At 45.8% G+C, this 23,572-nt stretch overlaps 1 protein-coding gene across 1 annotated transcript; it reads right to left on the bottom strand.

Annotated features, from left to right (window-relative positions):
• Positions 1–1,253: 1,253 nt before the first annotated feature.
• Positions 1,254–22,897, bottom strand: LOC144695710 (zinc-binding protein A33-like). Its single transcript, XM_078566666.1, has 6 exons — positions 22,477–22,897; positions 22,291–22,386; positions 21,964–22,197; positions 20,865–20,887; positions 17,842–17,960; positions 1,254–1,804 (listed from the first exon to the last, which is right to left on the bottom strand). The coding sequence occupies exons 1-6, from the start codon at positions 22,885–22,887 to the stop codon at positions 1,254–1,256; spliced, it is 1,434 nt and encodes a 477-aa protein (XP_078422792.1). The 5' UTR covers positions 22,888–22,897.
• Between the last annotated feature and the right edge of the window lie 675 nt (positions 22,898–23,572).

Below are 23,572 nucleotides of genomic sequence, written 5' to 3' on the forward strand. Positions count from 1 at the left end.
TTTGCAAAATATACATTGTTCCTAAAATATCTAAAAGAACATTTCAAAATAACCATCACAGAAATTGCAATGATATTCAAATGATCATGTTGCACTCGGAGATGCGTCAGTACATGAGAAAGACCATCACAAACATTCTAATGCAGCAACTTAACTACTTTTCACGTGGTTAACACTGCCTGTTAATAGCATACATACCCGATCAGTTCACACATCACGTTCAATACAGACAGATTATCAAATCAGTATTCACAACAGTGTCACATCATTTACATGCTCAAACAGTCTCAAAGCACGTTCCTATTTTAATGTAAAACAAACCGGAAACACCCCTCCAATTTTAATACAGAGTACCCACTTGTATGTGACAGTCTGGGCAATATTTACAGGCGTGTACAAACCGAGTCCAGTTTCTCAGTGTTATTGAAACATGGTGAGAGTGTGAAGAAAGTCAAGATGACAGTTTTATCGCGGTTACAAGAAACAAACCAATTAGAGATTAATATAAACAGAAAATGATGGAAATACTCAGCAGGCCAGACAGCATGATAACGGCACTTGCTCACTGTCTGAGCCCAAATTGAAGGCAGACGAGTATCACAGCAGCAGCTGGTCTTCCACCTCCCCTCCTACCGAAAGGAAATATCAGACTCACCGCTGAAAACCATGACAGCCGAAATGTCCATCACCGTGAAGAAGGGAGAGAATTCGGGAGGTTTGGGGGTGGAAATCTTGACAGCTGCTCATGCAGGTCTAACACTAACTCCTGGGAATTTATACAAAGCGGGGAGCTTGTCATTTCCCCCACTTCACTTCCTCTCCCTCTTGTGCTTTTCTCTCTCTCTCCCACCCTCTGGAGAAATTATTTCCTGGACCCCCCGGGAAAGACTCCCCGGACCCCAGTTTGAGAATCACTGAACTGATTCATCTCAAACAAGCTGATGTCCCACCACCTTCCGCCTGTGGAGCAACATTACAGGTAGGAAGGTCACCGGGTTCCTGCAGTTCACAGCTCATTCTACCCAGTAAGTTCCTCTCCACAATTGAGCTTCTATTTGTTTCTTCTCTCCCCCTCCTTCTTTCCCCCAGCCCTACAGAGGTCCTCGCTGATCTTTCAGTTCCCAGTTCCCATACAGGGTTTATACCCGGAATGTTAACCTGGCTTCTCTCTCCACCTGTGACTGAGACCCACACCCATCAGTTTACAGCTGGCAGGAGGCAGGGAGCCGGTGTGAAATTATGGGATGGATCTGTTAGTGACCTTGAATCCCGCAGATTGTCAGCGGTGCCGAGTTTTTCCCGCCGTCATTCCATCCCGGGCGGAAGATGGGAAAGATTCTCCCAGTGAAAGTGTGGGTGAAAGTGTGGAGATGGGACATGTTGTCCGCATTGTAAAATGACACCTGTCCACCCTCATAGTCCAGGAAAACCCCGATCTTCCGGGGATTCACAGTCGGGGTGAGGGGGGTCGGTGAGGGGGAAGTGGCGGCTAAATAACCAAATCCGGGAACCAGCCACGCAAACCAGAATCCGGACTCGGGGATCAGGTCGATTAACTCTTTCCTGTTCACAGACTCTCGGGCCACTCCGAGCCCCCACAGAGTCTCCTCCCCCACCCCCACCTCCCAGTAATGTCTCTCTGATGTGAATCCCTCTGATCCCAGGACACAGACCCGGGGATCAAACCTCTCCGGGGTTTCAGGGAGCCGCTGCCGTTTGTCTCCGAGTCTCACACTGGTCCGGTCCTCAGACAGGATGAGCCGGGGATTCGCTGTGTTCAGATCCAGAGTCAGAGAGGCTGGAGCTGGGGGAAAGTTAAAATAACACAGTCAGTGATTTAGAGAGAGGGGCTGGGGAGGGGGAGAGAGTGAGGAAGGAGCCCGGAGAGGGAGAGAGGAAGTGGGAGAGAGAGAGAGAGAGGGAGAGAGAGAGGGAGAGGAAGTGGGAGAGAGAGAGAGAGGGAGAGAGTGAGAGAGGGAGAGGAAGTGGGAGAGAGAGGGAGAGAGAGGGAGAGAGAGAGGGAGAGGAAGCGGGAGAGAGAGAGGGAGAGAGAGAGAGAGGAAGAGGAAGAGGGAGAGAGAGGGAGAGGAAGCGGGAGAGAGAGAGAGAGGGGAGAGAGAGAGGGAGAGGAAGTGGGAGAGAGGGAGAGAAAGTGGGAGAGAGAGAGAGAGAGGAAGTGGGAGAGAGAGAGAGAGAGAGGGAGGCGGGGAGAGAGAGAGAGAGGGAGCTGGAAAGAGATGGAGGGGGGGGAGGTGAAGTTGAGGAGAGAAAATGGCAGCAGAGGAGGGAGCAGGAACGTGGAGAGGGAGAGTGTGGGTGGACTGATGGAGAGGAAGAGGTGGGAGAGAGTGAGAGCAGGAGGGTTTGAGAACATGGAAGCCGGAGAGAAAGAGAGAGAGAGAGAGACCAGCATGACAGATTTTGGGAGAGTGGGTAAGGAAGAGAGGGTGGAGTAAAGAGAGCAGGGGGTTGGCAGGAAGTGTGTGGGGATGTGAGTGTGAGATGAAGGGGTAGAGAGTGCAGGGGGGCAGGGAGAGTGTGATGGTGTGTGAGGCAGAACAAGATGGAGGGGTGGAGAGTGCAGGGGGGCAGGGAGAGTTTAAAGGCGTGAGAGAGAGAGCGAGCAAGAACTGGAGGGTGAACGCAAATCGGGCAGAGTGAAAAAGAGAGAAGGGGAGGGCTTACAAGGGTGGGAGAGAGAATGTGAAGGTCTCAGAGAGAGTGGGAGACTGCTGAGAATGTGAACGAAAGCAGAAAGGGGAGGGGAGAAAGTGCAGAAGAGGAAAGGGAGAGCGTGGGAGGAGGAGAGGGCGTGGGAGAGGTGATGAGGAAAGGGGGAAGGAGAGGAAGGAGAGAGAGTGTCTGGGTCGGTGGAAGAGAGGGCGAAATGGGCCTGACAGGGACAATGGGTGGGGAATGGAGGTAGAGGGCGGGAGGGACTGATATTAGATCGAGCAGGAGCATTGTTGAGAGGGTGAGTGCATGGCAGGAAGAGGGAGAGTGTGTGTGGAAGGGGAGAGAGAAAGATTGTGGGAAGGGCAGAGGTAATAATGAGAGCAGAAGTTAAAGAGGCAAAGAGAAAGGGAGAGTGGGAGGTGAGTGAGAGAGTGTGGGGACAAGGGGAGTGAGAAAGTGTGGGTGGAGAGAAGGATGGGGGAGAAGAGGGAGAGCGTAAGGACGGGAGAGCATGAGTGACAGGGTGTGGGAAGAGATAGTGACGCAAGGAGAGAGAGAGTATGAGAGAGGGAAGAGAGATTGTGAGGAGAGCGGGAAGGGGAAAGATAAGGTTTGGGAGAAAGGGGGGAGGAAACAGCAGGCTGGAGAGAAAGAGAGCTGGAGAGACTAGGTGGGGAGTGATACTTCTGCGAAACAGGTATGAAAGTGTCACCACACAGATTGTATACAATCTGAGCCTGTAAGGTACCAAAGAAAATTAAATTACAAGAACGCTATGATTAGGAGCAGGGGTAGGTCATTCGGTCCCTCAGCCTGCTCGACCATTCGACGAGATAATGGCTGATCTGATTGGATATATTCGATGACTCAGCCTCCGCTGCTTGCCGGGGAAGAGAATTCCAAACACTAACCACCCTCTGACAGAAAACAAATTCTCCTCATCTCAGTCTTAAATGGGAGACTCCTAATTTTAAAACTGCCCCCTAGTTCCAGATGCCTCTCCAAGGTAAATGTCCTCTTGGCATCCACCTTGTCAAATCCTCTCAGCGTCTTACACGTTTCAGTAAGATCACCTCTCATCCTTCTAAACGCCAATGAGTAAAGGCCAAACCTGTTCAACCTTTTATCATAAGATAATCCATTCATCCCAAGAATCAGTCGAGCGAATCTTCTCTGAACTGCGTCTTATGTAACTATCTCATTTCTTAAGTAAGGAGATCAAAATGGTACACAGACTTCAGATGCAGTCTCACTAAGACCCTGTACAGCTGTAGCAACAATTGCATAGTTTAATACTCGATTCCTCTTGCAATAAACATGAACATTCCATTTACCTTCCTAATCACTTGCTGTACCTGCAAAGTAATTTTTGTGATTCATGTACCAGATTGTCCAGATCCCTCTCTACTGTAGAGTTCTGCTGTCTCCCTTGGTACATTGCGAGGTCAGACCCCAAATTTGATACAGTCCCAGGCAAGACCCTCAAATTTGGTTATGATCTGCTTAGTGACCATTAACTTTTTTATGTTAGTTGACCAGATTTGAAATCCCAGTTGCTTGCTAAGAGGATAAATCCATAAGATTCCATGTTTTGAAACAAACAGAAGAATTTTACTAACCAAGAGTCAACAATGCAAACAGATAATATTATCTCTTATATTCTAACATAAAGAATTAACATGAGGTAAACATTAATTAACTGGAAAACTGCGGTCGAACACACCACAAACCACATGGTTAATGACAGACACGAGTAAGGCAAATCACATGAACTTGCTCATAATCTGCCAAAATGTCAATTATCACCATTAAAAACCCCCCGGAATAATGGAGGATCAAAGGACAAATATCAACAAGGAACTGCAACACAATATTATTAGTTTAAAAAAGAGTACAAGAGAAATTAATGGGACTTAAAGTAGATAAATCCCCTGGACCTGATGATCTACATCCCAGAATGTTGAATGAGGTGGCTGTAGAGAAAGTCGGTGCATTGGTGGTCATCTTTCAAAATTTGAGACACTTTGGAATTGTTCCTGCAGATTGGAAGGTGGCAAATGTAACCCCACTATTTAAGAAACGAGGAAGAGAGAAAACAGGGAATTACAGACCTGTTAGCCGAACATCAGTCGTAGTGGCAATGCAAGAGCCTAAAATTAAGGATGTGATAACGGGACGCTTAGAAATAATGGGAAGCTTGGGCAGAATCAACATGGACTTGATGAAAGGGGAATCACGTTTAACAAACCCCTGTTGGAGTTTTTGGAGGATGTAACTAGGAGAATAGGGAAAGGGTAACTGGAGGATGTCGTTTATTCAAATTTTCAGGAAGCTTTTGATAAGGTCCCACAACAGAGGTGTGCAAACAAAATCAGAGCAAATGCAATTTGGTGGAATGTACTGGCTTGGATTGAGAACTGGTTTATGGGCAGAAAACAAAGAGTAGGAATAAATGGGTCATTTCCAGGTGATCAGGCTGTGACTAGTGGGGTATCGCAAGGATAGGTGCTTGGGCCCCAGATATTCACAATCCATATCAATGATTTGAATGTTGGGATCAAATGTAATATTTCCAAGTTTGCAGATGGAAGTGTTAGTTGTGAGCAGGATGCAGAGATGATTGAAGGAGATTTGGAGAGGCTCAGTGAGTGGGCAAAAATGTGGCACATGGAATTCAAGGTTGAGAAATGTGAGGATATCCACTTTTGTGGGAAAAGCCGAAATGTAGGGTATTTCTTAGATGGAGAGAGGCTGGGAAATGTTAAGCATAAAAGGGACTTATGTGTCCATGTTCATGAGTCACTGAAAGCCGGTACAGCAAGGAATTTAGAAGGAAAATGCTCTGTTGGCCTTTATTGCAAGATGATTTGGTTACAGGAGTAAAGGTGTCTTACTAGAATTATATATAGCCTTGGTGAGACTGCATCTGCACTAATATGTGCAGCTTTGGTCTCCGAACATGAGGAAAGGTATATTTGCCATAGACTGAGTGTAATGAAGGTTCACAAATAAATTCCTGGAATGGAGGGATTGTCCTGAAGATGCAGAAAATTTGGATTTATTTTAAAGTGCCAGCTAGGACCAGCAACTCGGTTGCCAAAGCATACACAAACAATCACAGCCTTACATGAAAGCTAAAAACTTGTACAAAGGGCTCAGCTGTAAATTTGCAATTAGGAAATGGGAGACATACATGGGCAGGGACTCAGGATGACTCGATCAAGACATGGGGAAGGCCATTTAACACCATTTAATAGCCCCGAACCACACCCAGTCAGCCCCCGTAAAACTTTTGTCTAGAACAAACGCATATTCTTTGTTGTCTCCCAAAAGGATAATGCCCAGTCTCTGCACTGCAATTACTGTACAAGAACACAATGATCAGATTATTGTTTTGTGGCCTTTGTCTAACTAGCACCATTAAGTTGTAACTGGTAGTAAAAAATATATAAACTGTGCTCATTTGAACTTCGGTGGAGAAGCGCCTGGATTGCCCAGCGTTAGCTGCCCGCATGTGTAATAAAGGAACCACTTGAATATTGCATCTGGACTCCGAGTGTTGAAATTTTGTACCAGAGTATTCCTCGGACCTTTCAGTCCTGTGAGCAAAGATTAAATAGACGGGTCCTTTGCTCTCTGGAGTTTAGAAAAATGAAAGGTGATCTCATTCAAACATACAAAATTCTGACATGACTTGACAGGATAAATGCAGCAAGGATGTTACCCTGATTGCGGTGGTGGGGCGGTCGAGAACTAGGGGACACAGTTTCAGATTAAGGAGCAGGACATTTAAGACCAAGATGAGGAGGAATTTCTTCACTCAGAGGGTGATGAATCTTTGTAACTTTCTGTCCCAGACGACTTTGGAGGCTCAGTCATTGAGTATGCGCAAGACTGAGATGGATAGTTTTCTACATATTAAAAACATCAATGGATACGGGGATAGTGCAGGAAAATGGTGCTGAAGTAGAGAATCAGCCATGATTTCATTGAATGCCAGAGTGGGCTGGAAGGGCTGCACGATCTACTCCTGCCAAGAGTTAATCTACTCCAGTATCTTGAAAGGGTTAAACAATTTTAGTTAGAATTGCCTGTTAGTAACAATAAAATATAAGCAGAAAAGCAGAATGGGAGAACAGCAGATGTTTTTCAGACAGAATAAGAAAGGAGATGGGCAAGGCAGGAGAACAAAGAACAAGGTGAGGGAGTGAGTGGATGTTGAAGTCAGGAGGCACAGACTCCTGCACAGTCAGCAGGAGATGGTGCTCGTGCGAGGATGAGAACAATGTCGAGTGTCTGTATACATGGGAAATAAGTGACAAAAGCCGAAGGCCTCTTTAAGCATGTGATTGTGAATTGACAAGATTAGATTACGAGTCTGTGACTAATTGTGTATAAAAAGATTTCGCTGTAATCTGCACAGCTCGGTCTAGGACTGCCCAACGCTGTCTCTCCCTACGTACGCTTGAATCACTAATGAAAGATCGTGGCCTGTACCTGAGTTTCCTGGTAGTTTGTAGGGCAAACTACAACCTGCTGACCGCAGTTCCACTCCAGCATCTCAACACAGGCACGGTCCCAGCTCCTCAGCTGAGCTGCTGCACCAACTGCTACTCCCAACTCTTTAAACTCAATACAAATGAACACAAATGGTTGTTCACTGTCCTTTGAATTCACCTGAAAACCTGTGATCTCCCAGCAGGGTTCAGCCCCCTTGCCCTGAGACAGGATCTGAATGTATCAACCCTTGGTACATTCTGAACCTTAAATGTTACTATCTCCAGACAACAAAAAGGTTATTCCAAAACAAAAACAGAATTACCTGGAAAAACTCAGCAGGTCTGGCAGCATCGGTGGAGAACTTCTCCACCGATGCTGCCAGACCTGCTGAGTTTTTACAGGTAATTCTGTTTTTGTTTTGGATTTCCAGCATCCGCAGTAGCTTTTAGCTTTTTGTTTTTAACAAAGGTTATTCCCACAGGTGTGAACTTACAATCGCTCCACACCGAAAATACACAGTCAGAACTCCAAAAATATAGTTTTAATCATCCTCTCTATTAAAATAATACATTGCCTTGATATTCTTCCTGCCAAGTGGACAAGTTCATGAATTTGGACATTATAATCCACCCGCTAAGTTAACTATCAATTAATCTATCTAAATCCTTTTGTAGACTCTTCCTGTGCTCTTAACAAGTTAAATTCCTAATATCTTTGTGTCATGAACAAATTTAACTACCATACGTTCGGTCCCTTCATCCAAGTCATTGATATAGATTGTAAATAGTTGAGTTCCCAGCGCTCATCCCTGTGTCACTCCACTAGTTACAACTCAGCAACCCAAACACAGGAGCGGAATTGGGAGAGAGAGAGAAAAAAAAACGTGTGAATAGAGAGAGGGGAGAGGGAGGGGGAGGGGAGGGAGAAAGGGTGATGAAGGAGTGAGAGATTGGGAGGAGTGGGGGTGTGGTCAGTGAGTGAACAGAGTGGAGCCAGAGTTAGCTGGAGGGGACAGTGACAATGATGGAAGGGGAGGGCTGAGATGGTGGAAGGGGGAGGGGAGAGAGGTTGGGAGGTGGAGCGGAGAGGGAGCAAGGGAGAGGGAGAGGAGAAAGAAAGCTGGAGGGAAAAGAGGGGGGATTGCGAGGGACAGTGTGCGGGACAGGGAGGACAGGGAGAGTATGGGACCAAGATGAGGGAAGAAGTGCGGAATGGGGAGGGAAGACTGACTGGAGGGAAGTGAGTGAGAGAGGGGATGGATGGGGAGTGGAGTATGTGTAGGAATGAGCAGAGGGAGAGAACAGAGGCCACGGGAAAGGAGGTGGAGGGGAGCAGGGGACCAGGAAAGTGAGATGAGAGAGAAAGAAGGTGAGGAAGGAGGGTTGTGAGGAAAATCTGCAGGGGGGGAGGCAGAGGGAGCATGGGAGCAAGAAATCGAGGAAGGGAGGACTGGGGGGGAAGAGGGAGTGAGTGGCGAGTATAGAGAGTGGAGGAGGGGAGAGAGCAGAGACGCGGAAAGAGCAAGTGCAGATTTGGGTGGGTGATATTGGGGAGACAGTGTGTAAGGGAGCGTAGAGTGTGAAGGGGCCAGGCAGCAGTGGGAGGGATGTGGGCATTGTGTCATCCAGCGTGGACAGGAGCATTGAGGAGCTGAGAAAAACACTGCTGCCTCCCCCATCTCCATATTGTAAACAGGAAAATAAATGTGCTCAGCTTTTCACTGTCGCCCACATCCATGTCCAGGAAACCCAAGGCTCAGGGCTTGAGTCTCAGGACATCTCATTTTTTGGACAGAGTCCAAAACAGCACCAACATTAGCAGATGGATGGCGCCTAACGTCTGTTTTCGGGACTGCCCTAGTCCCTTAAAAACAACCCAGCCCAGTTATGAGTTGGACTAGATAACGGAATCTTATAGTGCAGAAGGAGGCCATTCAGGCCATCGTACTTGTGCAGGCTGTCCAATTTAATCTTCTAGTCCAGCTTTTTGCCCGGATCCCTGCATATTAGTCCATTTGAGAACATGTTCAATTCATTTTTGAAAGTTCCTATGAAATCCACATTTTCAGACAATGAATTGCAGATCATGAACATAGTCTGTGAGATTTCATTTTTGCTCATTACCCCTCTAATTCTTTTGGTGATTATTTTAAATCTTAGCCTTTAGTTACAGACACACTTAACAGAGTAAACAGATTCTCCTGATCTGCTCAATAAAGCCCCCATAATTCAAATTCCTGCATTAAATCTCCCTTTAAACTTCTCTGTTATAGGGAGAGCATTACCAGTTTATCCAACTCCCCTGTAAACTGAAGACCCTCATCAGTGCTATTGTGCTGGTAAGACCTCCCTGTACCCTCTCCAAGGACTTGACATCCTTCCTAAAGTGTGGTGTCCAGAAATGCAGAAATTACTCCTCCAAAGGCATATTTGACGTGCTCATTGGTGCAAACACTGCACCTGAAACTGCTCTTTTCTATACCCGTGCACTTGCACATGAGGGACAAGTTCACTATCCAGATTTTCTCATCCAGAAGGCGATCAAGAGTCAACAGCAGATGCCCCAAGGTGACATGGAGACACAGGGGGAGGGGGTGAAATTTGTTATGGACGGTTGTGTGACTTGGACAACACTGAAGTAGCAGCTCGGAACACATTCCACTCAATATCTGTTTCCATTAACTCCGATGGAGATTGATATTGAGCACGATGTAAGCTGGGTTACTGATTTACTGTCTGATTTTCACATATTGCATTACCATCCAAACAAGGTTTACTCTTTCTGAAACTCTTTTTCAACTGTTTAAAAATAAAGACAGTTTTAACTAGGCACACAGACATTTCAGGACATGTCATTGAGGTGGTGGCTCACCAACAGGCACTCCATCTACAGCAACTTTCATAGACAATGGCCTCTCTGGATATGTGTGAATAGCTTTCTTACTGCCTTATCAAGATACAGATATTACATCCATAGCTGCCATACACCTGGAGATATCCCCTGCTGAGAGCAGGAAATGACCACATGCAAGTGGAGGGATTGATAAGGCATGAAACACAATTGGATGACCCGAATCAAGGTATTAACTTATATCTCAAGGGACCAGGGTCAGAAAGGGATATAAAGCCACAGCCACAGGGACAGCCAGGAAAGCGTGACGTGGTCAGTCACAGGAAGTCGTGCAGGAGAAGTCATTCACCAGACTGACCACGTGGGAATGGGCTCCGACAAGCGGATCTCACTGAACAACTGGTGTTGGAAGTGTATATTATTGCATGGTTGGCTAATAAAGGTTTTGAGGGGTTGTTTAGGTTGGGCCTGTACTCATCAGATCTCAGGGTCGGGAGGGCATGTGGAGGTGGATCAGAATAATGCCCAGTGGAACGAAGGGAGGTTCAAGCATGACAGAGGGGAGTGGAAAGCTGATATTGGGTGGGTTAATGTGATGGGGGGAAGTTGGTGGGTGGCAGGGGGAAGGGTAGAAGTTGGCGGATGAAGTTTGGAAGGTGACACACACCATTCTTCAAATCTGACGTTGACCACGCAGTTAGTCAGTAAGTAAGATGCCTCGAAGTGGGAGCAAGGTCTTTTTGGTGGGCGGTGCTCAAGGTCAGCACAAATGGCCGACTAAAGGGACACCCTAATAATTATGAGGAAACTGGATGTCATCGATGCTCAGTCGTGTTCTCCCCTCTATGGTGAAGCCCACACGTCAGCAGGTTTATGCCCATCTCATCACATCGAGATCCCAGCAAGGTATGGACCTTCCTTTCATTCTGTCCATTCGCCATCAACTGCAGTCAGAGGCAGGGATGAATGGAGCGAGAGAGGTGGAAGCCTCCAAGAAGCAAGGGTGGTGGCCAACTCATGACTCCAAAACTCCATCCCCCCAACTGAATGGTCATGCCTGACAAGGGCTCATGTGTTTAGTCTTTCTATGTTACCAAGGCAATGTAGGGTCTCGAGGGTAGTGGAGGGTATTAAAGGAACTATCTCGGTGATTGCCGAGCAGGATCCTCAGGGACAAGGAATACCCCAAGCAAAAATGGCTGATGATGCCAGTTCACCACCCGCAGAGTACTGCTGAGGAGATACAATGATGGCTATACCCCTACCAGGTCCCTGACTGAGCAGGTGATTGAGCTCCTAAAGATGAGGTTCAGATGTTTGGATGGCTCAGGCAGTGCTTTCCCATACTGAGATTGTCTCAGATCATCATTGTCTGCTGCACCCTGCACAGCCTCGTGATACAAATGGGGGATGTGTTGCCTGAGCGAGACATGGGGAAGCAAGATGTCTGCTCCGATGAGAAGGACAATGAAGGGGATGGGAGGGCCAGGATGTGGCCAAACCACATGCAGAGGCTATAGCTGGAATATGATGTGGTAGACAGGCCCATACCAATCTGATAGTTACCAGATTCCAGGCAGAGTAAGCTTCCGGGACATTTGTTGAACTTTTTGGTTTTCTATCCTTTGGAGGCTGGAAGGCCCCAGCACCTTCTTGTTTACTGACCATAGGTTTCGCAAATGTACCTTTATTTATGAGAGCAGAATTAAATTGCAGTAGTGACATCTTCCCTGCTGTTGGTTTGAGCCTTGCATGTGCTCAACTATAATAAAATGCTGAACCCTGGCGCCAAATGTGCTTATTAGGATCTGCACCATCTCCTGCAACCTCAGGCACCTGTAAGTAGAATTGTGATTTCAGCAATGCACTGACAACGTCCTGAACACGACAGATTGGAAGGAATGTCAAATCTAAACTTTCCAGAGATGCACTATCCTGATTGGGCATTCTGAATACACTTGTGTGTCACTGACTGAAAGCTGACACATTGGTTCCAAGTGAAGCCCTAGATGGGTCCATTATTAAAGAAGTTCAAGGCGGGGGTGACCTTCAATGCCACCAGCATTGGATTCCCTCCAAGCCCTTGTGGCCGCAGCTCATTGTGGAGAAGCTGGCAGATAGATCCCGGGATCTACGAAGGCACCTCCAGCATTGCCTTTCACCCATTTGTAGATATGAGCACCGCCTGTGATACACCTGTGGTCAGGCCAATGGCCGCCATCTTGACTTCCCTGAGGCCGGCTCTTGCTAACCCTGACACCTGCTCTCAAAGGGGAGCCGACCTAGCAGAGAGCTCTTTCAACCATAACCAGACAGGGAGGAGCAACATGAGAACGTTTGACCCCTATAAATCGCTGTTCCATGCATATTGATGAGAGATTATCATGTTCCTGCCCCCCCCCGGTCACCACTCACACATCATAATCGCATATCCCTTGACATGTTTATCATGCCAACAAGTTTAGGGGTTTCTTTGTAGTCCACTCACTGAGTGCCTCACCTGCAATATGCTTTGCTGAGGTGCAAGGCCCCTGACCCTCCAGTCACAGAGACACCTACGAGTCTGAGTCTCAGATGGACTTTAGCTTTAGTGGAAGACCGTGATCTGTCATTGTGGCACCCACAGCCAAGGAAAACTTCTTTCCTGCATGGACCCGGCAGAGGACAGTTAAAGCTGCTGATCATTCACATGGATATCCGCACAGTCCTCAGCACAGGTCCAATCGACACTCCCTCTCCTCGTGCTCTAAACAAGCAACGATCCTTCAATGATATCCAATGCACTTTGGTTAGACACATGGCAGCATGATATCATCGCCATAACAGAAACCTGGCATATGGAGGGGCAAAAATTGCAGATTACCATCCCCGGATATAGAGTTTTCAGGCAGGGTAGAGAGGGGGATAAAAAAGGTGGGGGTGTAGCATTATCGGTTCAAGAATCAATGACAGCTGAAAGGAGGGATGACATCCAAAATGAAGCATCAAATAAGGCCCTATGGGTGGAGCTCAGAAATAAAAATGGGGCAGGCACACTACTAGAATTGTACTCAGGCCCCCAGATGGTGGAATGGGACAAATATGTAGGCAAATTTCTAAGTGCAAAAACAATAGGACAGCAATATTTGGAGACTTTAGCTACCCTAATATGAATTGGGATGCAAACAGTGTGAAGGGCACAGAGGGCACAGAGGGCACAACATTTTTGAACTGCATTCAAGAGAACTTTCTTAGCCAGCACATAACAAGCCCAATGAGAGGGGGCGCAATTCTAGATTTAGTCTTAGCAAATGAACCTGGGCAAGTGGATGAAGTAGCAGTGGGTGACCATTTTGGAGATACTGACCATAAGACAGTTAGATTTAACACCATTATGGAAAAGGGCAAATAGAAAGCAGGGATAAAAGTTCTAAATTGGGGGGAGACAAATTTTACAAAGCTGAGAGGTTAATTGGCGAAAGTGGACTGGGTAGAGTCATTAGACGGGAAAATGTTGCCAAATCAGTGGGGGTTATTCAAAAGCAAGATTCTATGGGCACAGTGGAGACATGTCCCCATAAAAAGAATGGTGATACTGACAAATCTAGAGCCCCCAGGTTACACAGAAGCAGACAGGTCAAGATGAAGCAAAAAAAGAAGGCTCATGGCAGTCACTAAAAGCAAGTCTAGAGGAGTATAGAAAGTACATGGGTGAAGTAAATATGTAAATTAGGAAAGCAAAGCGAGGATTTGCAAAAATGTTGGCAGGTAAAATCATATAAAACCCTAAGGAGATTTGCCAGTACATTAAGAGCAAAAGAATAATTAAAGGAAGGGTAGTGCCTATCAGAGATGTACATGGTAACCTGTGCGTTGATGCTGAGGATGTGGGCTGGGTTCTCAATGCGTACTTTGTCTCAGTCTTCACTAAAGAGAGGGATGATGCAAACATTCTAGTTCAAGAGGAGTAGTGTGAAATATTAGATAAAATAAGTATAGTGAGAGAGGAAGTAATGGAGGAACTGACATCCTTGAACGTGGATGTATAACCAGGACCACATGGATTGTATCTCGGGTTGTTAAGAGAAGCCAGGGAGGAAATAATGGATGCCCTGAGGATTATGTTCCAATCCTCAATAGAGACAGGTGAGGTACCAGATGGTTGGAGGTCTTTGAACATTGTACCATTATTTAAAAAGGTTGTGAGGGATTGGCAAGAAAATGATAGGCTGGTCAGCCTGACTTCAGTTGTGGGTAAATTATTGGAATCAATTCTGAGAGGCAGGATAAAGTGTCACTTAGAAAGGCATTGATTGATCTGGGATAGCTTGCATGGTTTTGTAGGGGAAGATCATGTCTTACTAACTTAATCGAAATTTTTGAGGAACCAACAAGGAGGATTGATGAGGGTAGTGGAGCAGACATTGTCCACATGGATTTTAGTGAGGCATTTGACAAGGTCCCACATGGCAGACTGGTCAGGAAAGTGAGATCACATGGGTCACAGGGAAGGTGGCGAGTTGGATCCAAAATTGGCTCAGCAACAGGAAACAAAATGTCATGGTCGATAAATATTTTTGCAAATGGAAAATAGTTTCCAGTGGTGATTGACAGGGCTCAGTGTTGGAGTCCTTGCTGCTTGTTGCATATATTCATGGTTTGGGCGTAAATATGGGAGGTATGATTGGGAAATTTGCTGATGACACAAACATTTTCCCTGTAGTTGGAAGTGAAGAGGGTAGCTGTTATCTCCAGAATTATATCAATGGTTTTGTTGAGTGGAAAAATTGAATTCAATCCGGATAAGTGTGAGTAATGCATTTGAGGTGGGGCTGAGGAAGTGAGAGACGTTGGCGTGCATGCCGCATATCCTGGAAGGTGGCAGTACAAGTGGGTACAGTGCTCTAGAAACCATATGGAATGCTTTTCTTTATTGGATGAGGTATTTAAGTCCAAGGCAAAGACGTTGTGATGGAACTGTATCAGATGCTGGTTACCACAGGGCACAGATTTACAGTGATTGGTAAAAGGATTAGAGGGGAAATGAGGAAAATATTTTGAGCCCAGAGGGTGATGGGCATCTGGAAGTCTTGGCCTGGTTGGTGATTTAGGCTGAAATACTCAACTCATTTGAAAGGTACCTGGATCTGCACCTGAAGTGTTGTATCCTGCACAGCTATGTACCAGGAGCTGGAAATTGGGATTAAAATGAGCGGCTAGTTTCTTTTTTCTTTGGCTGGCGCAGGCACAATGGCCTGAATGGCCTCTTACTGCGCCGTAACTTTTCTATCATTCTATGGTTAAAAACCTTTTATGTGAGGCCTACTGCCACCTTTGATAATGGAGATAAAGTAGACGAGCACGCCACCAAATTCTCCATGTGCGGTCGACAAAGGATTTAGGCAAATGCACAAACATCTCTTTAATATTACACCCAAATCCCTCTTGCAGTCAAGAATAATGTGCAGCCTCTGGTTTTCTACTGTTAAGAAGACAGCGTAGAGCTTCAGTCTCTTAGCCTTAAAACTGCATCCGTGCCACTCACATAGCAGATTTAACACTGATTGAGTACTCGTGGCAACCACCACATCTCAGATCAGGGCAACAGCTGCAGGAGAAACAATGACCTCGATGATTCATCTTGGTCTCCTTCCAACGTTACCAATGTCATAGATGCCAGTCTTCAGCTGAGGCAACTGATTGCACATGATCACAAGTAAGGGATGAACTCACTGGATACAGCAAAGGCAATGGACACTAACAACATCCCAGCTGTAGTACTGAAGATTTTAACTCTGAAATTAGTGACACCCATAGCCAAATTGTTCCAGTCGACTTACAACACAGCCATCTGCTCGACAATGTGGGAAATTGCCCAAGTATATACTGCCGACAAAAAGCAGGACAAATGCAATGCGGACAATCAATGGTCCAACAGCCTACTCTTCAGGTAAGTTGTAGAATGTGATGTTGACAATGCCATCATGTGGCACTTACACAGCAATAAAATGCTTATAATCCTCTGTTTGCATTCCACCAGAGCCACTTGAAATCGAATCATTTAGATAAAAATGAAATAAAGATGTGCAGGTGATGTGTTGCAGTTGCAGCAGGTGGGGACCAGAGGCTACCCGTCTGATTCATGGCAAACACATCTGCAGTAAGTGTCTGCAGCTTGAGGAACCTCAGCTCTGAGCTGATCCACTGGAATCCGTGATTTGGACAGTGCAATGCACTGGAGAGGGGTAAAGTTACCGGAACATTTTGTTCCAGGAGGCAGTGACACCCTTAGGTATTCCGATTTGTTCAGTGGTCAGGGAAAGGGAAGAAAGTCAGGTTAGAAAGTCCAGCCTTTGCAATTGCCCAACAGATTCAAAGCCCTTGCACCTCATGTGGACGAGAGCATGAATGCAGGGAGGATGAGCAAACTGACTATGGCACAGTGGTGCAGAAAGCTATCCAAATGCAAAAAGGAATGTCATTGTAGTAGGGGACAGGTTAGTTAGGGGGATAGAAACTCTTCACTTCAGGCAAGTGCATGCATTCCAAAGGCTGTGTTGCATGTCCTGTGCCAGAGTCAAAGTAATCCTCTCAGGGCTGGCGAGGAACTTGGAGTGGGAGGAAAAGCATCCAGTTCTTATAGTCCCCGTGGATACTCATATTGATAGGACTAAGAAACAGGTTCTACTGAGAGAGTATGTGCAGTTAGGCACTAAATTCAAAGGTAATAATCTCTGCCTGAGGCATCAGCTGATTGACATGGAGTGAATACGATCAGAGAATTGGATGTGTGGCTCAAAGATTGGTGTTGGAAAAATGTGTTTCAATTCATGGGGCACTGGCACTAACGCTGGGGAAAAAGTGAGTGAAACTATTAGAATGGCCTTCACTTGAACCACGCTGGAACCAGTGTCCTGGCAAATTGTACAACTAGGTCTGTGGAGAGGACTTTAACCTAAAGAGTGGGGGAGGGGGAGGGGGAGGAATTGTTCATGTGTGGGGAGGTTTTGAACATCCATGAAGGCCCTGCCTTTTCAACCTCACCCCACACCTGAGGTGTGGTGACCCTCAGGTTAAGCTCACCACCAGTCATCTATCTCCAATGAGAGCGCAGCCGATGGTCCTCTGGGACAATGTTGACTTTCACTTCACAGTTTTCATTTCCTTACTTAAGGGAGTTATATTTATGTCTTCGAAGCAGTTCAGGGAAGGTTCGCTAGGCAGATTCCTGGATGAAGGAGTTGTCTGATGAAGAAAGGTTGAGACATTTAACCCTATACTCTTGAAGTTTAGAAAAATTAGAGGTGATCTTAGTGAAACATATGTGATTCTGAGGGAGCTTGATAGTGTTGATAGTGGGAGGATGATTCCTCTCGTGAGGGTATCTAGAAGCAGTGGACATAGTTTATAAATCAGGGGTCTGTCTCCCTTTTGAGATAGAGATGAGAAGGAATTTCTTCTCTTTGAGGGATGTTAGCCTTTGGAATTCTGTTCCACAGACAGCAATGGAGAAGAGGCTGTTGTATAGACTCAGGGCTGAATTAGACAGAATTTTGAACGACAGTGGAGTTAAGGGCTATAGGGAACAGGGAAAAAGGGCAGTTAAAGCCACAGTTAGATGAGCCATGATCTTATCAAATGGCGGGACAGGTTTAATGGGCCAAAAGGCCACCTGCTGCTCCTATTTCTTATAATCTTATGAAGATCATACGACCACAACCCCTCACTGGAGGAACGTTGGATTTCCTGTTTCCCTCACACCCCTGGAACTTTGGAGCTCATTTATTCCCTTCACAACTGGAATTATAGTTAGGAAAATTAATATAAAAGTTTTACCAGGGTCAATGGAATTGATCATTTCCCTCCAAGCTCTGTACTGTAAAGGTCCTATGAACTTTCCGATAGACAGGGCTGCAACATCTGCTACTGAGAGTTTCGGAGTGTCATCACTAATCCTGTAAATATCAAAGAATTAATGCTATAAATTCATCCCATTTGAGCATTTTAGACATGATTTAAATGGTGAAGCTACCCCAAAATGCATATCTTTCAGCATTTTTCATGTTAGAACAAATGTGATAGAAAGTGAAATTTCTCTCTACAACTGAGCAAAAGATAACTTTGAAACACAAGGGCAGAGGATGGAAAGACTCAGGATTCCTAGCCTCTGACCTGTGCTTATAGCCATTGTATTTATATGGTTAGTCCAGTTCAGTTTATGCTCAATGGTATCCCTCAGAATGTTGATAGTGGGGGATTCTGTAATGGTAATATCAAGCGACGGAATATCAAGTGGCGACGGTTAGATTCTCTCATGTTGGCGATAGCCATTGCCTGGCACTTGTGTGGGGAAAATGTTACTTGCCAGTTGTCAGCCCAAGACTGGATATTGTTTAGGTCTTGCTGCATTTGGACATGGAGTGCTTCAGTATCTGAGGAGTAACAAATGGTGCTGAACATAATGCAATCATCAGCGATAGTCCCCACTTCTGACCACTTATGATGGACGGAAGGTCAATGATGAAGCAGTTGAAGATGGTTGGGCATAAGACAGTGCCCTGAAGAACTCCTACAGTGATTTCCTGGAAATGAGATAATTGACCTCCAACAACCACAACCATCTTCTTTTGAGATAGTTATGACTCGAACCAGTGGAGAGTTTTCCTCCGATTACTATTAACTCCAGTTTGGCTAGGGTTCCTTGATGCCACACTCGGTCAAATGATGTAATGTTCAGTCACTCTCACCTCACCTCTGGAGTTCAGCTCTGCTGTCCATGCTTGAACCAAGATTAAAATGAGGTCAGGAGCTGAGCAACCCTGGCAGAACCCAAACTGAGCGTCAGTGAGAAGGTTATTGCTTAGTAAGTGCCACTTGATAGCAATGTTGAAGACCCCTTCCGTCACTTCACTGATGATCGAGAGTAGACCTACGAGGCAGTACTTGGCCAGGTTAGATTTGTCCTGCTTTTTGTGTACATGATATACCTGAGCAATTTTCCACATTGCCGGGTACATGTCAGTTGTACTGGAACAGCTTCGCTAGGGGTGCGATAAGTCCTGGAGCACAAGCCTTTAGTACTATTGCCAGAATATTGTCAAGCCCCATGGCCTTTGCAGTATCCAGTGCCTTCAGCCATTTCTTAATATTACGTGGAGTGAATCAAATTGGCTGAAGACAGGCATCGGTGATCCTGCGGACTTCTGGAGAAGGGCGAGATGGGTCATCCACTGGGTACATCTTGCTGAAGATGGTTGCAAATACTTCAGCCTTAATTGTTTGCACTGATGCGCTGGGCTCCCCATCATTGAGGGTGGGGTATTTGTGGACTCTTCTCCTTACGTTAGTCGATTAATTGTCCACCGCCATGCAACGCTGGATGTAGCAGGACTGCAAAGCTTTGATATGATCCATTGGTTGTGAGATCACTTATCTCTGTCTATCCATTGCTGCTTACACTGTTTGACATGCAAGGAGGCCTGGGTTGTAGCTTCACCATGTTGACACCTCATTTTTAGGCATGCATAGTCCTGCTTCCGGCATGCCCTCTTGCACTCTTATTCAACCAGGGTTAATTCCCTGCCTTGGAGATAATAGTCGAGTGCAGGATATGCTGAGCCATGAGGTCGCAGAGTGTGGTTTAGTAAAATCTGCTGCTGATGGCCAACAGCGCCTCATGGATGCCCAGTTTTGAATGAGGGTATCCTCAATGTGAAGGCAGGAGTTCATCTCCACAAGGACTGTGCGGTGGTCACTCCTACTGCTGATGTCATAAACAGATGCATGTGCGGTAGGCAGATTGGTGAGGATGAGATCAAGTACGTTTTTATCCTCTTGTTGGTTACCTCATCACCTGCCACATACCCAGTCTAGCAGCTATGTCCTTTGGGACAGAACCAGCTCGGCCAGTAGTGGCGCTTTATGAAAAAATCATTCATGAGATGTGGGTATCGCTGGCTAGGCCAGCATTTACTGCCCATCACTAATTGCCCTTGAAAAGTTGGTGGTGAGCTGCCTTCTTGAACTGCTGCATGCCATGTGGTATAGGTACAGCCACAGTGCTGTTAGGGAGGGAGTTCCATTAACGAGTCACTCTTGGTGATGGTCATTGAAGTGCCCGATCCAGTGTATATCCTGCACCCTTGCCACTCTCGGTGCTTCTTCCAAGTGGCGTTCAACATGGAAGAGTACTGATTCATCAGCCAAAGAGTATGTGAGGGAGGGGTGGAGGGAGGGTGTTGGCAAACGGGTTGCTACGTGGTCATCATCAGTATGTTTCCTTGCCCATATTTCATCCGATGCCATGAAACTTCATCGGGTTCCGAGTCGATGTTAAGTACTCCCAGGGCAACTCCCTCCAAACTTTATACCACAGTGCTGCCAAATCTGCTGGGTCTGTCTTGTCGGTGTTAAGGATACAGGTCAAGGTTCTATACTGGAATAAAAACAAAACCTGTTCCCATTTAACATGTGACTGTCTCGGTTTGGTCAGGAGCCTTGCAGGGACATGGATGGTCGACACCATGGAAACATGGACGGTGTGGCTCTCTCAGGGTCAGTCGGAAGGCCACAGCCGCACCAACAGCAGTCTGCAGCCTGCAAGTGAGCACTTCAGGACGGCATGGCATCTTGTAATTTAATACAATCATGTGGACCAGTTATAAGAAATCTAATTTAATATCTGCAATAAAACATGTCATAACAATAAAAGACTGGTGCTTAAACCATAAGCAGAGTTATTGTCGCCCGATGAACGGCACTTTAATGTTGCGATTGTAAGTAGAAAAGAAATTCATAACAAAACCTTTCTGAGTTATTTTACCAAATCGTGCAGAGTTTCAGCAGAAAACATGTCCTACCTTCTCTTCCGACAAGCTTCCTCCTGAAATAAATGAATCACGAACAGTGAGGAGCACAGTAACAGATTTAGAATCATAGAAAGTTTACGGCACAGAAAGAGGCCAGTCGGCCCATCCTGTCTGCGCCAGATGAAAAACAAGCCACCCAGCCTCATCGCACTTTGCATCATTTGATCACCAGCCCTGCAGTTTACAGCACTTCATGTCAATATCCAGACAGCTTTTAAATGAGCTGAGGGTTTCTGCCTCTACTACTCTTACAGGCAGTGAGTTCCACATCCCATAACCGTCTGGGTGTAAAGGTTTTTCGTCATCTTTCCTCTCATCTTTCTATGCACTTTAAATCTGTGCCCCCTGGTCACTGACCTCTCTGCTAAGTAAATAGGCCCTTCCCCACCCACTCTATCAGGCCCCTCATAATTCGGTATATCTCAAATCTCCCCTCAGTCTCCTCTGTCCCAGGGAGAACAACCCCAGCCTTTCCAATCTTTCCTCATAGCTGCAATTTTCTAGTCCTAGTAACATCCTTGTAAATCTCCTCTGAACCCTCTCTAATTCAATTACTTTTCTGTCATGAGGTAACCAGAACCGCACACATTTCAGGAGGACATAAACAGGGCGGCTGGTGAAATGAGCAGACTCAGAGCATGTTAGATTCAACACGGAAGTGTAAAGTGATGCATTTTGGCAGGAAGGTTGTGGAGAGTCAAATAAACTGGAACTCAACATCAGTCCCGCTCACAGACACAGTGACTCTCACACACCGTACCAGACACACCCACACCCACTCACAACATGAACTGGAACTGGATTACAATGGGCGGTCCAGGTGAAAATTAAACTTGGCAACACGGAAATAATCACAAAGCAAGTGTGAAGATCAAGAAAACTGATTCTCAGGAGGTTACAGGTATTCTCGGGAATCTGCAATGTGGAAGCCGATTATTTCGGGGAGACCGCAGAACTGCCACGAAACAGACAGAAATGTGCTTAACTCCGTTTTTATTTATTCAGTAAATTCTATATTTATTCCACAGTTATCAGTTATTTTGTGACTGTGTGAAGTTTCATTGAACTGACCCGCAATATATTCCCTCACCTTTAAAAATATCAACTCGTCCTTTTGCTTCATCTGTTTCTGCAACTTTGAGAGCTTCTCCTCAATAGAATTTAAATTCTCTTCAATCACTCGAAGGTTTTTCTCCATTATTTCTAGAATCCTCTCCTCTTCTTCCCTGAGATCTCTGAGTAGTCGCTGCTCTTTCTCAGTGAGAATCTGATGCATTTTAGTGAACTCGGATGTGATGTGGGTCTGCAGACTGCTCGACTGTTCCTACCAAATGAAATGTGAAACATAATTAATGTCCCGCGATAAAGGGAGCAAAACTGACCGAGATCCCAGAAAACCAGCACAGGGAGACCTTACCCTGACTTCGGAAATCTTCCGCTTCTGTTTCTGTTCCGTTTCTAGAACCGCCGATTTCTTCTGTGTGAGAGAATCTAAGGAAGATTTCAGCTGACCCTGGGATTGGGAGAGAAAAACACAGAATTGAAGTGTTAGACCATGAAAATATGATAAAACTATCAACTTAGAAAATATATCCCCTTTTACCTTGTAGATTTCAACAGCATCTTTAATCGGTAGGAAGTTGTGAGATTTGTGTTCCCGCGAAACTACACAAGTGACACAGATCAATTTCTTGTCAGTTTCACAAAACAGCTTCAGTTCTTCCTGATGTTCCTCACAGTGAAGTTTGCTTTCCGTCTCTTTCAGATCCAGCTTTAATTTTCGAACTTTCTCGGCCAGATTCGCTAAGGCCCGATTTGCCCTGAGGTTTCTTTCCGGAAACTCCTCTCTACATTCCGGGCAGGAGTTTATCTCCTTCTTTTCCCAACACTGGGTGATACAGGAGCGGCAGAAGTTGTGTCCACACTGCAGTGAAACCGGATCAGTGAAGAAATCAAGGCAAATGGAACAAATTGCCTCCTCGGTCAAACTCCGGACCTGTTCTCTGGAAGCCATGTTCACACTCAGCACTTCCTGATTCAAACCACTTTCAGTTTCGATGTTGCTGCCGCACACCCTCAGTACAGCTATTTTCTTATAACGTTCACTTCGATCCTCAGGGAATTATTATTCCATCGTAGTCTATGTCCTCGTGACTTCCACACAGGACAGTAAAAATAACACGCCCAGTCTAAAGGGGGAAAAGCAGAGTTGAAGCACGGAGGGGAATAATTGAAACCTGTCGAGGGCGGGTTGGGCTCCAGGGAATGTTGACAGTGGAGAGAAAGAGAGAGAGAGAGGGAGGGAGAGAGGAGGGGGAGATCGGTGGGATCGAGATTCTATTGCACTTTTCTCCAGTGTGAACTTGCTGCCGATTACAAACCGTCTGGTGAAACAAGGTGTGAGATCCAGATCCTTAAAATGCGTTCCTGATTGCAGTCGCTCACACTAAGGCAAAAAGTACCATAACTTCAAGAAAGCATTTCGAGAGATAGATTCAGAGAATTTAGAGGGTTCGACCTGTCAAGTTACTTTATATTTAATAAAAGAAAATCTTGTGTTTTAATAGCGCCTTTCGCAGCCGCTGGACGTCCCAACGCGCTTTGAAGCAGAGGAAGTACTTTAGAAGGGAAGTCACTGGTGTCACGTTGGAAAATACATCAGTCAACATAAGAACAAGTCTGAGTTCTGTACCGAAGCA

This window comes from Cetorhinus maximus, chromosome 21 (assembly GCF_964194155.1).
Source record: "Cetorhinus maximus chromosome 21, sCetMax3.hap1.1, whole genome shotgun sequence".
Lineage (NCBI taxonomy): Eukaryota > Metazoa > Chordata > Chondrichthyes > Lamniformes > Cetorhinidae > Cetorhinus > Cetorhinus maximus.

What these genes read in the sequence shown, in the direction of transcription:
- LOC144695710 (XM_078566666.1), bottom strand. Translation starts at nt 22,887, where the DNA reads ATGGCTTCCAGAGAACAGGTCCGGAGTTTGACCGAGGAGGCAATTTGT. An exon ending in GGAAGATTTCCGAAGTCAGG is followed by an intron (nt 22,198 to 22,290) that starts GTAAGGTCTCCC and finishes TTCATTTGGTAG; the next exon opens with GAACAGTCGAGCAGTCTGCA. An exon ending in ACGAGTTGATATTTTTAAAG is followed by an intron (nt 20,888 to 21,963) that starts GTGAGGGAATAT and finishes CATTTATTTCAG; the next exon opens with GAGGAAGCTTGTCGGAAGAG.